The 21,084-nt window shown below is 32.9% G+C and overlaps 1 protein-coding gene across 1 annotated transcript; it reads right to left on the bottom strand.

The window, feature by feature from the left end:
* Positions 1-2,385: 2,385 nt before the first annotated feature.
* On the bottom strand, positions 2,386-14,668 carry LOC108486160 (regulator of nonsense transcripts UPF2). The gene is made up of 18 exons (XM_053029542.1): positions 14,436-14,668; positions 13,293-13,382; positions 13,062-13,149; positions 12,064-12,266; positions 10,630-10,974; positions 10,363-10,467; positions 10,060-10,187; positions 8,376-8,549; positions 8,165-8,246; positions 7,394-7,705; positions 7,097-7,294; positions 6,888-6,989; positions 6,409-6,660; positions 6,108-6,326; positions 4,948-5,118; positions 4,255-4,440; positions 3,698-4,162; positions 2,386-3,375 (listed from the first exon to the last, which is right to left on the bottom strand). Exons 2-18 carry the CDS (start codon positions 13,353-13,355, stop codon positions 2,875-2,877), a joined length of 3,594 nt encoding a protein of 1,197 aa, XP_052885502.1. The 5' UTR covers positions 13,356-13,382; positions 14,436-14,668; the 3' UTR covers positions 2,386-2,874.
* Positions 14,669-21,084: the final 6,416 nt, after the last annotated feature.

The raw sequence follows: 21,084 nt of genomic DNA, 5'->3' as shown, positions 1-21,084 counted from the left end.
CCAATACTATATCTATTAGGTTTTATTAGTTTATTATCTATTTATTTCGAATTTTAGGATATTTTTAAGTATTTAAAGTTGTTTAAGAGTTTTATATTTAGTCAACAAGAAAGTTTAGTTCTACTAAAACTACTTCTTATTTTTATCTAGATTGATTAGATTTTTATTATACTTGAGAGTTTTATTTGGATGTAATTCTAGCCTATATAAATGCCTCTTCATTATTCATTAAAGGCATTGTTTTATTTATTAATAAAATTTTCAACTCTTGAAGTTAATTTCTTTCGTACAAGATTGTTTTCTTGTAATTTTTAGAAGCATTTTTTCTTGTCAATTTTCTTCAAGGAGTCGTGAAAATTCATTATTCATCATTCAATTTACCAAGCATTTTTCTTTGAAGGTTGATTAGAGTAATTAATTAAATTTGTTGGGATTTATATCTCAAAGAGTTTAGTTAGATAACTATTTTCTATCCATATCCATCGGTTTATTCGATTCATCTTCCACCTTTTAATTTCCATTTTTTTTATTTATCTATGTTTTCATTTTTTTTTTAATTCTTGAATTTCTCTTTTAGTTGTTTTCATTTTATTTGTTTCTAAATTTGTTTGTTTCTTCTTTCAAGTCAAATCCAAATATTTTTTTCAGAGTTGAACAATTTGAATATGTGTTAATCTGCTGCCCCTATCACCACTTAACAAATATAGACGACTCTTTCCCCCATTCCAGGGTGAACCGCCACCACTATCCCCCTTTACTCCTCCTTATTGACTCCCATTGTCAACAAATATAATGATGATATTTTGTTTAGAGATTGAACTCAATATTGATGAAGATTTAATCAAAAACATTTTACAACTTTTATTAATGATTTATTTGTTGAACAATTTTTTATAAATATACTTTTAAATATTCTGCTTTTCTTTCACTTACATTGTAGATACGACATAATAATAATATGGGAGGCCACATTTACTTTTTCTAGCTTACGGATTGTCCATAAATGTACTAGCATATTAGGTAAGCACAACAACTTTTACTTGTTTAGATTCGAAGAAAATAATTGAAAATTTTTTGCTATGTAATTCACCTTCATTTCTATTGGGAGACCATCATAAAAGTGAATGTAAGTGAAAATATCATTTTACAAGTTACCCTCTTTTAAATAAAAAAATCTAAAAGTTAAAATGATTTATTCAACTAATGAAATTATTCTATCCTTTTAGGTTTCACTAATATTTAATTTATTAAAATATAAAATAAATGACACTAATAATCATTCAACTATTAATAATTTTTATAATTTTATTTTAAAAGTTATAAAATAGTTACTCAACTATTAATCAATTTCTTTTTAGTCACCCAACTAAAAAAATTACAAAATAATCACTCAACTATTCAATTGTCTTTTTGGCCACTCAACTATATTGAATGATGACCAAAAGACAACATTGAATATTAGGTAATCATTTTATAATTTTCCATGGTTGAGTTACCAAAAAGATATTTAGTTATAGTTGGATGGCCAAAAGAAATTTAATAATAATTAGATAGCTACTAATATAATTTATCCTAAAATATATTTTAAAAATTAAAAATACATTTTAAGTGATAAATTCAAACTTTATTGTTAACCCATCGTACAATAATAAATTCCTGAAATAGACCATTCGTAATATGATATCAAAATTTAGGTTTTGCTCAATTGATTCAAAACGATTAACTTGCAGTGTTGACTGCTTCTCTACGTTAAAGTTGTTTAAAAGATCTCTTGGCACTCATTTACGTAGGGTAATTTTTTTTTTTTAAGAAAATAAATAGTTTAAAAGTATTTTAAAACAAATAATTTATATTTAAAATATGAAATAATTAAAAAGTAAATTACGTTGATATCCGAATTATTTTTTCTCAATTGATATCTAAATTTAACCTATCTTTGGCATTTGAAATTTTTTAAATTAATATTTTTTTCCGAATTAAATACTCGAATTTAGCCTTGATATTCAATTTTGTACCTGAGGTAATATATTTTTTTACTCGAGCACAAGTTAAAAATTTATTGAGCCACCACATAATGTCTTTTAATCCGAGAAGTAAAACATTAAAGTCAAAACTCAAATATCAAAGTTCCAAATCGCAGAAAAAAAAACTCAAATACCAACCCTTTTTATTCGATAAAAAAAAGATATATTTCAAAGCCCGAAGAGACCGGGCCTATCAACCCAAGCAGATAACTGGACAAGTTTAATGGTAGGGTAAGAGATATTGATGATGAGAGTTACATAAAAAATAAAAGTTTAGATTTCAAAAGCTAAATTAGGAAGAAGAAAATGTAGCATGGAGATTATAAAATAAAATATACACATCAAATAAGTGCATTCATGCTTTTCTATATCAAACAGAATTTACTTAGAAACCTTCACTTAGGGTAACAAAACCATGTTTTAATCAAATCCACTTCTTCCCTTTTACCAGATAATACAACAGTAAAGATGGGAATGCCAATCATTTCCGGACTCTGTAAAGCTTATTTTCAGGTCTTCGTCACACATCGGAATCCATTGTACGTACTCCTAATTAAAGACTAACATCTAGTAAAAGCAGCAGGTTAGATGTATTACGTACCTTGCCTATATGAGAAAATCGATGCAACATTAGCCATACTGCAGGAAGGCGTGATTGCGGATTTGCAGTTACAGGGCAATGTAACATCAAATTTCCGTTTCAAATCAGACCAGAAAGAGATCATTCAATCATCTGGCGGTGCTCTGAGAGCCCAAGCCAATGTTTTTCTCAAACTTTCTCTAATGTGTTGAAATGGAGGCTCAATATGATGCCCAGTCTTCAGAATTTTCCATTATTCTACCATGAATCTCACTTTTTTCTGCCATAATAAGATCCACTTCCTGAATGACTATGATGGCGATGACGTGATCCTCCACCCCTGCCACTGGATCCTTCCCATGAGTTTCCACGGCCATAAGCTCTGCTATTTCCACTTGGCCAATTCAATGTCTGTGTTCCGAGTCCATTATTCTCTTCCTCTACCCTGTCATTATACTCCAAGACCAGCCTCTTAATGTCTTGTTTCTCTTCAAACTCCGCGGCTTCTTTCTGTTTCGTGCTTTGGACTAGCGTACAATCACGGGGAATATACATTTGTTTCGTCTGTTGTTTGTTCCCCCGCTTCACGAGAACTTTCACCTGTACTTCCCGGCTTCCTCCAGCCTCTTCATCCAATGCTTCATCACCACTTTCCCCTCCCACTACCCTTCCATGATGATCTTTGATAGAACCCTCAAATACATTCATTGGTATCATCATGTTTAATGTAGGTCGGCCCCGTAGCTCCAACTTGCGTTGCTCCATGCTCTCCTGTAATTAAAAAATTGAATCAAAATGGATAGCAAGCCAAGTATTTCTTGTGACCTCAATTTGAACTGACCGATCACATTAGACAGAAATTTCAAAACCTTAGCATAGCAGATATTTCAACAAGTAGAAATAGTACATCAATATTAAAACTGAATTGGATTTTGATAGAGGAGAATGTAGGAATAGAGCTGATTTCTTGGAAACCCATCGAGTCTTGCCTTTGTGTTTTATTATCAACCGTAAGAAACCAGATAATTTCCCTTTTTCCAGAAAAGAAATTATAAATGCAACAACAATAATTAAAAACAAAACAAAAGCTTGCCTGCACTACAGCCCGGAGCTCCTGATCAAAACTGGCTACTTCTAGAGGATCAGGCTCGGCTACCTTCTGCCTGACATGAACTTCATCATCCTCATCCGAAGCAGGTCCATCATCTTCATCTTCCTCATCACTATCACATCCGTCATCATGATTCTCTTCATCCAAATCATCTTCATTATGTCCCTCTGGTTCAATGGTTTCACTCCCTGATTCACTGTAACTGTCACCAATTTCCTCGTGAACCCCACCATTTTCCTCGGAACCATTCAAAATGCTAGGTTGGTCAGTTGAGATTGAATGGGAAGTTGTCCTGCTAGAAGGCTTTTCGGTATCAGAGTGCTTCTCATTAACTGTCTTGTCAGTTGAAGCACTATGTTCATGTTCCTCAAGTTCTACTAAAGCTGCATTAACTTCTTCCATAGACGAATACCGGGTCATGTTGGGACGTAATTCGGCAAATAAGTCCTACATATTTGTCAGTTTGTCAACTTATCACATTTATATAGCTCCAAATTACAAATTCTAAAACATAAAATCAATAGTTCCACCTCGCTCACCTGCAAATCAAATTCAATGTCCAGTGGTAAGGCACCTTTGCTAAGAATGTACCTCTGGAAATGTACCAAGAACCGATCAAGTTTTCTCTTAGAAGAACCTCGGTCAAAGTAGTGCCCACATGTCTGAAGAAGAGTAATAACCATCCTGATTCGAAAACAATCCTCAGGTGGATCGAGGATATCTTGCTAACAACAGAGACAATCAAATCAGATTACTAAAAAAAATGAATTAAACGACATCTAATGCAAACACTTAATAACCACAAAATAAGAATGTTCTGTATTTTACTCTTCAAAGGTAATAAAATAATTTCCGCCAGTTATCTAACAATATACCTTAGATTTTCAGTTAACAAGAAATCTAATTGAAAATTTTCTTGAAATCCAGCCCTCTTTTAAGAGATCAAATCTCAAATCTGAACAATTCCGAAACCTTAACCCTCATAGCCTTTGACCCTAAAATTCCTAAATCCTAACCCACCATAAGCCCCCATATAGGCAGCATCAGCAGATATGTTCTTTAACACTAACTCCTCTCTCTGAGTGCATTGGTAAAGAAGTTCAAGGAACAAAACCCCTAAGAATCTATTAGAGAGAGAGAGAAGGGGGTGGAGGAGGTTAAGCGCCTAGAAAGCACATTGCTGAACCTAGCAAGTATGCCATATAACATCAATAAATTAGATATGTAGATACCTCTGCTGTATCATGGCCAAAAACAAGAATCAAATAGAGTGTTTCAAAGATGACGGAAGAATCAACATGCTCATAGTTGTATAGCTCCCCAAGAAAACGCATATGAGCAATGCGCCTCTGCTGCATCCCATAATCATTTAACTCCAGGCCAAGTCTAATCTCCTCCAAAACCTGAAAGTACAGAATATAAAAACTGAACATAAACCCGGGGGGGCGGGGGGGTGGTTGGGATTATAGGTATGTATGCTTCCAGTCTTATCTGCAAGGAAGATTATGTTGAAAGACTTTGCCATAATCATCAAGGGGAAAGATGATACCAGAACGAAATGCGCACAAATATCTCAGAAAACAAAAGGGAACACCTAATAGAAATAGTAAGTTCTGATGTTAGAAGCTAACTTTTTATAGCATCCCAATATATTTCCATCTTGGTTAATAAGAATCTCATGTTGGAGTCATCTACACTTGGTCGGGCAAAAAAATTTAATTTCATGAAGGCCTAGTCAAATCCTAAAATATCAAAACCTTCTCAAAAGGCAGCATTCTCCAAGCATATTTACCAAACGAGTAAAGGATTTCACAGAGCAATAACTAAATATAATCATGGGGAGGAAAACAAAATAACGGTCCAGGCCATGAGCAATCTATTTTTTTTTTGGCATCCTGCAATCCTAAGGGAAAAAAAACAAAGTCTTTCAAGCATAATGCAGTGAAACCTCCTGAAGACCATCATATCATGTTGAGGAGAATTTCTCCTTAGATGAAATCCAAGGCCGATACATTATGGAAAAATTAAAAGGAAAGGTGTTCTACAGTTTAAATAATACATTGAACTTGAAAAATAGAACCTAATTGGCAGATTTTTTTTGTTCAAATCACTGCCATAGTTTTAACTGTTCACAAAAGGTATACACCAAAAAGAATTTTAATATGTTATGAAGAATGTATTTCACAGATTCATAAGTTACACACCAGCATTTCTCACCATATCAACACAGAATCAAAGCAAATTGTGAATGCTAAGGGAATACAAAGTTGACCATACAAATAAAAACACAATGATATACAGTAGTGATTCCTTTAAAAAAACCAGATAACATAGATATAGGAAAAATAAAAATCAACTCAAGAAGAACTAGCTCTAAATTCAAGAAGCAAACCTCGTCAACAACAGCAACAGCAAATTCATCATGATAGCGACTCAAACCAGCAGTGAGAGAAGCAATCAAGTGAATTTGACCATATTTCCCCTTGTGAACCTTCATGAAGCACTTTAAGAGATATGATTCACATTCACTCCATGGTAATTTACGAAGTTGCCTCAGCACATGCTCAATGGAAGACTTATCAAGATCTGTAAATAACAATTTCCTAATGTACTGCAAACAAGTTTGAAATAACTGAGTAAAATGGTTTAACACCAAAACAAGTAGAATATTTGACAGAAAAAGCAAATAATACCTGGTGCAATGGAGGACGGACTTTGGAGACCCGTGCAGATCTTTCAGGTGGTTTGCATAGGTAGTAAGCATTTTCCACAAGTGTGCTGTGCCGAGGATCCAAATTTTTTACATTTTTCAAGCGCATCAAGATCTCCAACATGTTAGCCATTCTTATGGTAGTTTCAGGAGAACGATACAGAAAACGACCGCACGTCTCAAGAAGATTGCAAGCGACATCAATGTTATGATGAGTGAAATCATCTAAACAAGTCTGTTACAAAAAGAATATTAGAATAAGAAAGCATATGAAATAGGTTTGCATCTATTGCGCACAAATTATAAGACAATGAAAATGAGAGCAACAAACCGATTGCTCCTCATTTCTAATAGTTCTATTTGTTTCAAAAAGCTCATAAACTCCCATGAGATGGAAGTATCATCACAGGAACAAAAACTGGATAGAATTCAACATTTGTCAGTTAGCTGCTTTGCACATACCTTCAGACAACTGAAGACAAGGCCAGGTGATGAAATTTTGAACTTACAAAGTTCTCCAATAAACCTAATATTCCTGATCTTTGTTTCAATGTTCATCTGATCCTGCAGTGAATTTCAATTTTAAGAAATAAGTTACCAGCAAAAAGGAAATGAATGTAGAGATGGAAGACAGTTACAAAGAGAACGAGGGGACTTGTAAGGAAGCAAACCTTTTTATTGATTAGAAAGTTGAACTCTTCCTCCAACATCTGCAAGAGCATAGAGGGAACATCCTTCATACAAGTTGACAATGTTGCAACCATGCGAGAGTAGTATGGAAGCAACTCCAAAGAAGTCCTTGGTACATTAAACAAAGCTCTCACAAGTCTTTTCCGATTTGATTTTGAATTCAAATAACAGAACTCCACCTGAAATTTTAAATACAATTCAATAATCTTCTAGAGTTGCATAAAAACCCATCGAAAAGTGGCATTCAACAGTAGGACAGAAAACAGAGGTTTAATTACCGTCAGTTGATCAATAAGGTCACGACTCACACAACCTGGGAGTCTTTGCAGTAGAGCATCCAAATTTGTCCCTTCACTACCTTTGAGCTTCTCCTTTTCATTTTCTCCTTTTTTATCTGTATCCTTTTCTTTCTCTCTCTCTTTCTCTTTCCCTTTCTCCTTGTCTGGATCTTTGGTTTTTTCCTTATCCTTTTCTTCTTTATCCTTCCCTTTCTCTACACTCTTCCCTTCTTGCAGAGTGCCAGAGTCTGCAGAAATGTCCACGGCATCTTGTGCAACTGGTGTACTTTGATCTGCTTCAGAAGAGGATTCCTAAAAGGTAAACCAAAAAACAATTTAGATAAACATTAAATAGAGAGGACTATTTAGGGGTCTTAAACCAGCACTGTCAGAACACAAACACCAAATCAAACAATCAATAAGTCCAGAAAATTACTCTCTCTCTGCCCTACCATGCCATCAAAAAAGAAAATAAGTAATAGGTTTCTGGCATCAGATCGGATGCTAAGGATTTAAGAAATGATTCATTCAGCCTTCATGGTTTGCCAGATCAAAATGCTTCACTTTTCTTATTTTTATTTCTTCAATTTAGCTTTTTTTAGCAATTCCATGTCAGAGCAAAGCAGCAGTATCCGATAATTGAACTCAACCAAAAACTTAATATGTAAAACAAAAAAGGATAATGTATCATTGGCAGGGCAAAACCACAGATGAAAGCCCGAAGGAATCTAATTGAGCTAACAATAATGTTCAAAATTTTGATCTACTTACAATTGGTTGCTCTTGGGCCTTTGACATTTGCTCGCTTGCTTTGGACTCAGACTCTCCCAATAATACTGCTGGGACAAATGCTCTGTGAAGAACATGTACACAATGCTCTTAACAGCAAGCAAATACATCTTTGATTTCCAAAAACACCATCAATGAAGGGCCCTATTAATGAAGTCTCTTTTTAACTAATTGAATAATGGCCACAACATACCTAAGATCGGGTAAGCATTCATAGAAAGCTCTAGTGTCGTCATCATCCCATATAGCTTCAAGGTTTGAAGACTCTTTTCCGGATGTTGATAAAGCATCTTCCCCAGTAGTTACCCTAGTTGTGTGACTGTCCTCTGGCATGACTGGAGGCTGCATATCAAGTGCTTCAGCTAAACTGCAATACAATAATTTAAAATAATTGAACGATCAATATGAGAAAGAGGCAAAATCAGTTATGTATGATTTTCTTTTGTAAGTAATAAAACCTCATATGAAAGTTATTCCTGATGCAAGAGGCATGCTAGACAAGCAAATTTAGTAACACCAACTTCTGTTTTCTTCTTTCTTTTTTTTCTCGGGGACAAGTTAGTCACTGACTTTGGCGAGACCAAAGAGACCCCAATAAAAGCAGGGTACAGAGTTCCAACGTAATAAAGTTGCTGTTAAGTATTAAATAATTAACGTTTTATCAAAAAAGTGATAAATAACTCAACTGATTCTTCACTGATCTAGACAAATAGGACAACACTTCATCACAATTCTATTTCACTTCAAACTTTGTACAACCATATCAGTAAATACAAAATTTCACAGAAGAGACCATTGAATCGAGTCCAAAAACAGCATATGTCACAATTCTTGATAGAACTGCTCATCCATCAGAAGGAAGAGAGTGTAGTACTAGGCGGATCTCAATTTCATAAGGGATCTAGTTCCTAGACTCAGTGATGCAAGAGCCGTATCAGGATACATACAATTACAATTATCTGAGTAGCATTTAATATCCAAAGAAATCATAGAAAAAGTCGATTACAGTTTATGCTTTGCCAACAATCACACTCTTGATAGCCATTAATCTGATACAGATCTCCAAATTCAGGAATAAGAGCAATCACTCCAAACTCAGGAGCAACAGTCTTACTTTGAAATTACCAGAAATCATCTTTGTTTACCACATGGGGCACTAAACTCAAGAACTCAAATTGAAGCTAACCATACCAGTAGACCTATTCTTTTAGGTTGTCATCACAGATACCAGCTTTTGCACTTCAGAAACAATAGAAATCCTAAACATATTATCCTTAGAATAAGTGATCTCAAACTCTCCACTGAGCATCCAAAGATTTCTACCAAATTAAATGTGCAACTTTCCCAACAAACACTTTAAAAGACAAATCATAGTACATATGTAGTGCACGTAACAACTAGTAGCAGTTAAAAAATTTTGGTTTTGAAATGTGAAGAAGTACAACTGGTTCCACTCAAGCCAATTAGTAGTATTAGAAGAGGCTCAGTCTTCAAAAATTTTCTGTTAAAATAGAAAATGGAAAAACTAAATGCTTATGGTATGAATGTGGCAATTCCACAATTATACTGTTATATTTATGCTGATCGGTAGTTATGTAACAGATGTTTGGTCCTTAGCACACATCCATTCATCTGCAGAGAGCAAAGATATCAAAATGCAACTCCATCATTACTCAATGCTAATAAAGACATAAAATTGTCAATCATAACATCATCAATCATGGTTCAGGCATTATACATAAACATCTATGATTATATATAGAATAAATTAAATGATACTATATTCACTACAGAAATGTTGATATCAATTAATTGACCATTAATCTAGTTGCCACTAAATAAAAAGTCCATGAAAATGACATCATAAAGCAACTTACGATGAGACATTGCGGTACAAATGATCATAAGATTTGCGTAGCTTTTCATATGAAGATGCATTTTCTTCACTGAGCTCTCCTTTAGCATTTAGAATCTTGGCATTCTCATGCTCCATTTGGCGAAGTGACTACAAAAGAAAAACCCCATCAATTAGGGGAAGTGGCAAACAAAGGAAAGGATAATGAAAGAATCAAGCATTCAAACTTATTACACGACACAAGATATGGCTAAAGATAAGTCCAAATAAGAACCTCATGACTTATCGCCCCTAAAAGATAATATTTTCAATTGCAAAAGCTTACCGCATGCTCAGACTGAAGAAGTTCAGTTACAGCATCATAATATAGATTAAATGCCTTCCTAAAAGTTTTCTTTTGATCCGCCGTGATACCAAGGCCCTTGAAGAACTGTAGCAAATTGCCAACAGAAGCTATGTCAAACCATAAACTGTCATTATCAAAATTAATACTACAAATACTCTAAAATAAGAAATACAGTCATAATAGCTTTACATAAAAATAAAATGAGATGAAAATATCAGGCCATCTAAAGAACAAAAATCAACGTACCTCATCTTGAATTTCTTGACCCGACACTGGAAGTCCTAGAAACACTCGCCCTTGTCGAGCAAAACTAGCAAGAAGAGTCAAATTTGTCTGAGTAGCATCTCGGTCCTTTAAGTGCTCTGTGCTAGTAAGATCCTTAATGATATTGATAAAGATTCCATTGTCCTCTATAACTCCAACAAAGTAAAGTTCCAGAAGAAGTTTCAAAGTGCTACGCTTCTTCATTGCCTTCAAGTTCCTGTCAGCATCTAAATCATCCCCAGATTTTCCAGGAAAGAAGACTTTCAGGAGCCCTTGTATCAGACTTGGTGAGAAATCTTTGTACCTTTGATGAAGCAGAGAGCAGATCTTTGACAGAGAGACAATAGTAAGATACCAACAAACTTAAAACGACTAAAAGATTCAGTGTATAATAAAAAGCTAACAAACGTACAGACGCACAATGTTGCTAATAAGTATATTCTCATCAGTGCAGAGAACAAATCCGAATAATCCGTTAACGCATGTAAAAACTTCAAGCAGGTGACTTCAACAATCATAGCAATGAAAGAGAACTCAATATTAAAAAACCAGCAAACTTAATACACATGCAGATACAGATGTCATAGATATGTGCATCATTAATGATACCAAGGAATGCATACCTACATCCATAATCACATTTACAAATATTGAGCAAGCAACTTTATCAAAAATGATGAGAATATATAAGAAGAAACTGGGAAGGTCATGGATAATTTCAAACTAGAAATTCTGTTATACTTAACATAAACTAGGGCAGCTTATTATAAATGTGTATGTGTACATGTACATGTACATGTACATGTATATGTATATGTATATGTACATGTATATGTATATGCATATGAATATGTATATGAATATGTATATGTATATGTATATGTATAATTAAAATAGTAAGAGGAATCAGACTAGGATACTCTATAATCTTTGAATCGTATGGAATAAACAATTTTAATAGCTATATTATTGAATCCTCATTAAAACTTGGGTCTGCTAGCAAAAGCTCAACAATTACACACGAGGGCATTGAAGGAGGTAAATAATGATTCAAGAAGCTACTACAACCCATTTGGACAAAAAGCGAATAGGTTCTTTTTCTTTCTTATTTAAAATTCTGCTTAATCACCTTGCTTACACAGCTATGATTCATTCAAGTCTTTGGGTTTGGCTCGTGAAACCACGTATCATTTTCAGCTGAAGAGAACATAAGAAACTTCACATTTCAAATCTAAACAAAAAATGCTACTATTAACTTTGCATGTCTTGGTAGGGAATAACATAGATCTTTTTAAGACAATGTCCTCATAGCAAATTATCTGAGAAAACAATATGTATAACCATATAATCTAAATAAACATGTGTTGAAACATAAAATCATACAATTTGTAGATCAAACTCATTCATGAAAGCTACCTGCACTGCAGCTTGTATATCCGAACTCTTAAGTTTGGCATCACAAATAGCAGATACAGCTTCACTAACAAATTTACTTAAATTGACACTACGTAGCTCCTCCATCAATCCTTCCTTCAGCTCCTCATTTATTTGCTTTAATTTTTTAATAACAGCTGTATTGCGCTTAATGCTAGAATCCAAAGTCCTGAGGAAGCCAGAATCTAGAACCAAGAGAGAAAAAAAAAAAAAAACATTTATGTGACAGTTATTTAAGTACCAATATTCATAGAAATTGATTTCATGTTAAAAAGATAGATATTAAATGCTTCCGTGGCTATATAATAAGAAGGGACTCCATAGATAACCAGTATAAAATATATAACAACAACCAATTCAGATGAATTGGAAAGAAACAAAATATAGTAGGGACAAAACTAAAGAAGGGCCAGCTGTCCAGCACTTTAAAGAGCTATCAGGTCCACTTGAGTTAGCACCATAGTAGGAAACATAAAGGAACATTGTTTTAGATGGTTTGGTTATTTGCAATAATAGGCCCATGGCACCGAATAGAAAGTCTGAGTTGATTCAAGTTGAAAGGAGAATAGAACAGGAAAAAACCAAAAATCTCATGGATGAAATGGTCAAAAGAAATAAAATGCTAAACAATGATGATAACAATAATTTGATATTTGAATGCTCTAAATCCTAAGACACAATTTCTCTACAAGCTTCAATATCTGAGTTTCTAACATGCAAACCTCAATCCTTCAACAGAATCTGATATGATAAGTTCACAAGCCACTTAAAGCTTATCTCGGGACTGATCTATTTGTTACTAAACATACTATAAGCTATAGTCATTATAGACCAACTATAAGCATTTACATCTCCTCAAAAATATTTCCAGCACTGGCTAAAATCACTATAAAATAAACAAATCAAGTTAAAAAATTTAACCATTTCCATAACCAGCAATAGCCATATAAAACCCCCGAAATGTGGTAAAATTTACTAACCAGGCCTTTCAGGATTCAAATTGGTTTGACGAAGAGCCATTTTTCCCTCAATAGATTTCTTAATTTCCTCAAGACGTGCAACAGCTTCCTGCAATTGGAACAAAACATATATGTGTGTTATATCAAAGTAACTTCCTATGAAGAAAAACCACTCCAAGGAAAAGAAAAAATGACCAGACAGTAAACCTTTTTCATCCATTCACGTGAAATTAACCAGGCCATCAATCTTACCTCATCATCTTGTTTTCCATGGTGTTCACCTCCAGCCCGAGATTCATCCTCTTGGTTATCCATCTCATATACTTATAGCCACAATAATCCCTGTATAAATAAACTGATTTATAAATAATCAAGAAACACACACTAAAATTATGAATAATAAGGAGCTAAACAGAACCTTCAAAAAGTGTTATAACAATAGTTAAAGAAGCAATACTTGAACATAGCATGGGAAGAAAGTAAAAAAACAAAAATACCAACTAACAAGATCTTCTTCTAAGTTTTCCAGAGTAATGCATTTTGAGGTAGTACCAATATAAATAACTCTCCTCCATGTTAAATATCACAACCTCAGCTAGCATTAGTACCCCCTAGCTATGTTGCACAAACAAGGTATTCAACACCATAACACAATTTAGTTTCAATTACTCCTTTGTAAATCTGTGTTGCTCTGACTCTTCATTTTACTTGAAATATCTATGTCCAACACCCGTGTCCAAATCATATCCAGACGTTGGCATGCAGATATGATCCTCCAAAGGCATTCAAATACATAAAAACCTTAGGGAAAACTAAAAGAACTAGAAATTCTCTAAAAAGGACCCAAGATACTGAAACACGAGTCCTCCTTCACCAACAATTAACAGCATGTAAGCACGAAGAAAACCATTTCCTAACCATTCAAAATACATGCGCTAAACCATAGAAAGAATACAGAACAAATGATTTATAATCAGATTTCTAAAACCACATTTCCCCTTTTTACCACTTTCCTAATCTCGGAAAACTAAAAATGAAATCAAAATTATTTTCATTCCTTTCCTTATAACTTCTTTCCAAACAAGAAAGATAAACAAATTGTCAACTGATAACTAAAAACAAAAGAGAAGAAAAGAAAATTCACATAATTACTCCTATAACCTATCTTAAAAGTTCCAAATCTTCTCACTTACAACTTCAGTAGACCAATTAAAAGCATTTCATAGTAATGATGATAATACTAAATCGTTCAAAAAATTCAAATCATAGGCTCGTAGTTCACTCAAATCATAAACATACGCAAAAATTCAATCTGATTTTTTTTTTAAAAAAAAGAAGGTTAAAATTTCCGTGGATCTTAGAGAGATGGAAAGAAAGAGAGAGTTAGGGTTTGACCTGAAAATTTGAGGAAGAAGCTAAGAATGATAAAAGTAAAGAAGAAAAGAGTGGAAGGGAAAGGAGGTGTGTATGAGGCCCTGGAAGAAAATTTTTCTGGAAACCAACCCGAATTGTTTTTTGAAGAAGAACCGAGAAAATAAAAATAAAAAATAAAGTGAAGCTTTGCTCTTCAAAGCCAAGGGGCTCGAAATCGGATATCGGGTCGAACTTGAGTCCGTATTGGAACTTTGTGGGACCCAATTTTAGGGTTTGGGAACTTTTATTTCTTTTTCTTTATAGATTGAGAATGATGCGTTTTTGGTACGTCTAATACGTAAAGCTTTTTTTTTTTTTTAAGGAATACATGCTGCTATTTTATTATATGATTATTGTGTTTAAAATATTTTAAATTTATATAGATATTAATTTTTTTTTAAAACATCTCTTTGATCATATCTACTCTTTTTGAGACAATATTTAGACTACCCATAGTCTATTCTCAAACTCATAAATAAGAGAATAATACGCTTCAGCGCACTCAAATCACATCCTCTTACATTAACAACAATATCTATACCAATCGAAATATTAATTATTAACCTTAAATTTTTTTGTCTATTGAGTTTTAACTTGATTAACATCAATATTATTGTTAGTATAGGAGAATGTGAATTTAAACACATTGAAACATGTTTGTTTTTCTATTGAAGAGTTGAGGAGAAGTGTAAGTAATTCTAAGTATGATATAAAAATTTTAATAATTTTAAAATTATTCAATTTAAAAAATTATATAAAAATTTAATATTTTAATGAATATTTTAATATTTTAAAACTAGCAAAATGAAATTATGAAAAATAAATCATGTTTTGATTTAATTTTTTACAACATCAACCAAGTTAACTGAAATAAAGGTGAATAAAAAAATTTAGAATTTAACAAATAAAAAAATTAGAATTTAATAAATATCTTTTATAAACTTTTATATGATTTTCACTCATTTGAAATAAAACATTTTTCCCTAAAAACATTTTGATATTATAGAAATGAAAATTTGAATTCATATCTACATCTATTTTAATACCAATATTAAATTACTTATTAAATTAATATCACGAATCAATTCAACATCGACTAGAAAAATTTTAAAATTAAAATTAAAAACTATAAATAAATATTATTGTTGAAATGTTTATATCATTTTTATAAAATATTTATTAAACCTTAAACATTTAGTTAAGATAAAGCATAACACCGTTAAATAGCCCATATGGTTAATTACCAATTTTGTCATTTTGACCTTCTTTCTTTTCTTTTCTTTTTTAATCATTTTAGTCTTAAATATTCAAATTTTAATTATTTTTTAGGGCAAAAAAATAATTGAATTATTAAAACACATACAGCATTTACCGTAAGAGCTTGCATCACTATCCGTTTATAGCCTTTTAACCCTAATATTATAAAATATATATATCTTAAATGATATTCCAATTTGATTAATTACGAAAATAGTATGAACGCTGCAGTGACTGGTAGTGTTGCTTGAGAAGGTAGTGGCACCACCCTAATTTTTTGAGCCAATCATTTGACCGTTATGAATTTAAAAATATATATTTAGTGGTGGAGGGTAGACATACGACACCGATATAGAAATTATACCAAGTTAAATAAGGGTTAAGGGTTTATTATTTTTTTAATTGGATGGAGGAGGGGTGGCAAGCGGCATCCCTGGTAGACGTAACTTGACGATCACGGAAAAAAAGATTTCTGACTGATTTTCAATCAATCAACCCAATTTTTGGGGCTTTTTAGGGGTAATTTTTACCCCATATAAGGACTTTGGTCCTGTGGCTATTGAAAGAAAGAAAGGAGAAAAGGAGAGAAGAGAAGAAAGATTTGGGATGTTTGAAGAAGAGGAGGTAGCAACAGCATAGGGAGTCAAATGTATTTTTTATCATTTATTTGTTTAGTATTTAGGGTTATTTTACCTTTTATGCTTTAAAGGAATATTTTTAATTAATTTTTTGCAAATATTATTTATTTGTTTGTTTTGTTTTTCTAATTATTTGTCTTATTTTGTGATTTTGGAAGGAGAGGGGACTGCAGTAGATTAAGGTTTAGACGTGCATTTTTTTTGTAATTACGTTATTATTTATTTGTTTTGTAATTCTTATTATTTGTCTGAATTTATTAGTTGTGTTGTTGTGTTTCTCTGCATTTCATTTTTGTATTTGTTCAACATTATTATTTTATAATTATTATTTATTTGTTTGAATGCATTGGAAGAGAAGAAATTGCGTGTGCTACAACCTTTTTACCTAAATAATATAAAAAATAATTAAATATCAAAATGAGTCACTTTACAATTTAATTATCGAAATGGGTCATTTGCTACAAATTAGTAGGATGATTTATTTTGATATTTTATTATGTTTTTGAATTATTGGGGTAAAAGGGTCAAATATAAACTAAAATAATTGTTTAAAAGGAGAGAAATTATTAATGTGATTTTTATAAGAAAAATGTTACGTTAAATTGATTGAATACTAATTAAGTGAAATCAATTTTTTTTTGAAACTGCAAAAATCCAAATGGGTTATTTGATTACATAAAATGATTACCCAACAAATAAGATTAATGTGCTAGTAATAAAATTGTTATTTATTATCCACATCATTTAATTGGGATATATTAACTAATACAATAATTTAATATGGTCAGGGTCCATACTGCGTATTGAGGAGTCAGGTCAACGGTGTGGGCTATCTGTTGGATGAACGTCTTATACCATACTTGGAGGCATCCGGATTTGGATCAACGGTATTTATCCGCATGTTTGATTTAAGGTACAACTTGATATCCGCTTTGGTCGGGCAGTGGTGTCTAGAGATCCACACATTTCATTTACCTTGTGGGGAGTGCATCATCACTCTAGAAGATGTTGTATTGCAACTTGGGCTCCCAATTAACGGTAGTGAGGTCACGGGTGTAAGTACAGTGTCTGAACCAACGGCACTTTACTAGGACTTACTAGGACACTTGTTCGATGATGGAGATAAATTTACGACTTTGGGATTTTCATAGTTAAAGGGAAATTTTGAAACTTTATCGAGTACAACCATTGAGCGGGAGATGATGTGCGCCACTTGAGCATATATAATGCAACTGATAGGGGGTGTACTCATGCCAGATGCAAATAACAACAAGGTTCACTTGATGTACTTGCCCTATTATTTGACTTAATAGTTGTCCGTTTGTACAGTTGAGGCTCAGTAGTACTAGCTACATTGTATCGTGAGCTTTGTCAAGGGACAAAACACCGTACCATGGACATAAGCGAGTGCCTGCCATTGTTCTAGTATCGGACACTTTACAAGATGCCATTTTTAATATCAGTTAGTCACCAAACATATGTTTTCCCACTTGTGAATAGGTGATAAATTTTAAACATTACATCAAGAATTTTGGTTTTTTTATGAAAATTTGTTCTAACAGGTTTAATTTTTTCGTAAATGGAGTACTTCTTTGGGTATTGGGAAGTCATATACACTCCCAATTTACTGACAGATGATTAAGACACATGTCGGGAAGGGGGTATTTTTTCTAATATTCATGACATGTAATTACTTTATTTATGTTATTTGACTCGTGTTACTATAACCATGTTATTAATTGTGTAGTTCATCTAGATGTCATATTCCTTCCCAGACGTTGCGACTATTATTCCCTCATCTACTCACATCCACTCACACTTGTGGTGTATTAACACACCCCTGCTGAATTTCTCAATAGTTGAGTAGTACAATGTAGATCGAGCACTATGATAGTTCAGGTGCATACAATATATTTTGGATATTCCATAGAGTTTGAGGGATGTCCACAAAATTAATAAAATGGGGGAACAAGCAAAGAATTGGACATTAGAACATCAATAATTGGGAAATAAGTAAACGATCGGATGGGATGGAGAACTCGGATGGATTTTACTTTTGATTTGCAACCCTCAAAGGAGTACCAACGTTGGTACATCGAGAATGGGAAATCATATTTATTTGGTGGGCAAATGATGCTAGTCCCTCTACAAATGCAATGACTAGGGCACATTTCCCACCACCTACCACTATCGCCTCCTACACCTGAGCCGGAATCAGCACTCGAACCTAAGCGATCTTATACACAGTCTGGTGATAGTTCTTATCATCCAGACTTGGGGGTAGGTAATTATTTTCTGGGCTCGTCAGGCTACGCAGATCAGTCGGAGATTCCTGGTTCCAATTCTGATAATTTGAATTCAATATCATTGATGATGTTTGATATCTTCAGCCCATTACCACATAGTATTCCACCCCTCTTAGGTAAACCTTTGGCACATACGATTTCTCAAGTATGTTTAGCATACCCCAAGGTTCACCGATGGATGCTATGAACAATGTTCTGAGTGAGTATAACAATGACCGCCGCGAGCACCCTCAAAACCAATGCTGGGCACCACAACGGTTTACCCCTTGGATGACCCCATCAAACCATCAATTTTAGCATTTGTAACATTATATTTATTGGATGTGGTTTGTAATTGTAATTTAAAATTTCAAGTTTTTATTAATTGAATTATAGTAAATTAATAATTTAAATCTTTTTTAAATTTTTAATGATTACGAAATGGAAACATATAATTTTTTTGACTTATTTTTTTTAATACGTTGGATTTGGTGCCTAGGGGTGTTCAATTGGTTAACCGACCCGAACTACCATTAACCGAATTAACCGACCCTTTTAACCCTTAACCCTTAACCGAACCGAAAAATTTTCAAAAAAATTAACCGAACCAAACTTTTTCGGTTAATTCAGTCGATTAATCGAATTAACCAAAATTTATATATATATATATATATTGGTTAATACAAGTATGAAACATATAAATAATTAACCGACTTAACCTACTGATTAATTTATATTTCCAAAAAGTTAGCCGAACCGACCGAATACTTATATATTATAATATTATTTATTAAATTTGATTAATTCAGTTAACCGATCTATTTCGAATCAAATTAACCGTTAACCGAACTTCCAAAAAATTATTAACCAACCCCCGACCATATTAATTCGGTTAACCAACCGATTAACCAAATTCGGTTGGTTAACTGAATTAATTCGGTTTTATCCGAAATTTGCACACCCCTACTGGTGTCCTGAGTGTAGTACTTTCGTCTAAGTACACTTGTAATTTTTTCGAACATATTGATTAATAAAATTATTCATGAATTATATTAATACTTTGTATATTATCCTCATATGGTTTTTGCACGCAAAGTAAAATGGAAGCAAATGTTGCCTATTGATTGTCTAAATGTTTAACTAATACTAAGCAATATTATATGATCAGATTGTAGTACAGAAAGACAACTTTTATTAGTAGACGAACCTAAACATGTCCTTAGTCTAATAGAAAATAAGCAAACTGATTGAAAGATTAACATGCCGTCTATCATGTCTAATTGGGGAAATATCTTGTCTTAGGCATCGGAGCGGATGACTCCCAGAAGGTATAGACATAAATATAACTAACTGGACTGTCAATACATTGGACAAAACCCAAGCAAAATAGATCCTGAATCTGTTTATGGATTTATTCACTTGTGACGTTTATAGTGTGATGTACCTAAATTATGAGTGGATGACGGACTATGTATGCGTGACTCGTACATTTTGATGTAAGTAAAAGCCTGAGTTCAAATAGATAAGGAATCGAAAGCTAATGTGTTGGATGTATGACTTCTATAGTATGTAGCGTCATTTACAATAATAGAATTCATAACCGGCCTAAAAAAGGGTAAATGATATCCTCTCATTGGCATTGCATGTTGATAAAAAGTAAATGTAGCTACGGATCATTCGTCTTTGTGATAGATGACTTGATCACTATTCGATAGTGATTAAATTTTCATGAAAGAAGATATAATGATTACCATAAGATAAAATAGGATCATATTGGGAGAACGAATATTATCCCAATGAGATTAATGATATCCTATGAGGGTAACACACTTATGACAATGTCATTGGACAAGCACTAAGTAGTTGCTTTTGTAATGGCATGTCATTGGGGAGAACCCAGTCACAATACTATAGTGGAATAACTTCGTGACTAAATAAGTTTTTAATTAATAGGCGAAAAGCCAGAACTTGATTATACATCATTTGAGCCTCAACTACATATTTCCAATCGGTCTCTCTGCTAGCTCGTTAAAACCAGAGATAAATTACGTGTTTGAATAGAGATGAATGGAATGAATAGAAAAAGATAAATAGGAAATATTTAGGAATGATTATGGTTTTCTCCAAAATGGAGAGATGAAATCATTTGGAAATGAATGTAGGTTTCCAAAAATGGAAATGGAAATGAAAATGAAAACTTATAATCCTATATAGGATTACTTAAAAAATGATGGAATAATGAGTTTATGTTTTTGGACTGTTTTGAAGCCGGAAAATGAAAATAAATCATTCAGTCATAGTGAACATGTTGAGTTGTGACATATTGAAAGAATTTTTAATTTTACCGAGGGTAAAATAGTCAAAATTTTTCTAGGATACAATTGGGATGAGAAAATTATTTAATATGTAGATATTAAAGTCTATTTTGTGAAATAGAAAAACTAAATCGGG

This window comes from Gossypium arboreum, chromosome 6 (assembly GCF_025698485.1).
Source record: "Gossypium arboreum isolate Shixiya-1 chromosome 6, ASM2569848v2, whole genome shotgun sequence".
NCBI classification, from domain to species: domain Eukaryota; kingdom Viridiplantae; phylum Streptophyta; class Magnoliopsida; order Malvales; family Malvaceae; genus Gossypium; species Gossypium arboreum.
Note: the sequence above shows the minus strand (reverse complement) of the source record. Positions and strands in the feature narration are given on the sequence as shown.

What these genes read in the sequence shown, in the direction of transcription:
- LOC108486160 (XM_053029542.1), bottom strand. Translation starts at nt 13,355, where the DNA reads ATGGATAACCAAGAGGATGAATCTCGGGCTGGAGGTGAACACCATGGA. An exon ending in TTTGAATCCTGAAAGGCCTG is followed by an intron (nt 12,267 to 13,061) that starts GTTAGTAAATTT and finishes TCTTGGTTCTAG; the next exon opens with ATTCTGGCTTCCTCAGGACT. An exon ending in AGCTCCGGGCTGTAGTGCAG is followed by an intron (nt 3,376 to 3,697) that starts GCAAGCTTTTGT and finishes TTTTAATTACAG; the next exon opens with GAGAGCATGGAGCAACGCAA.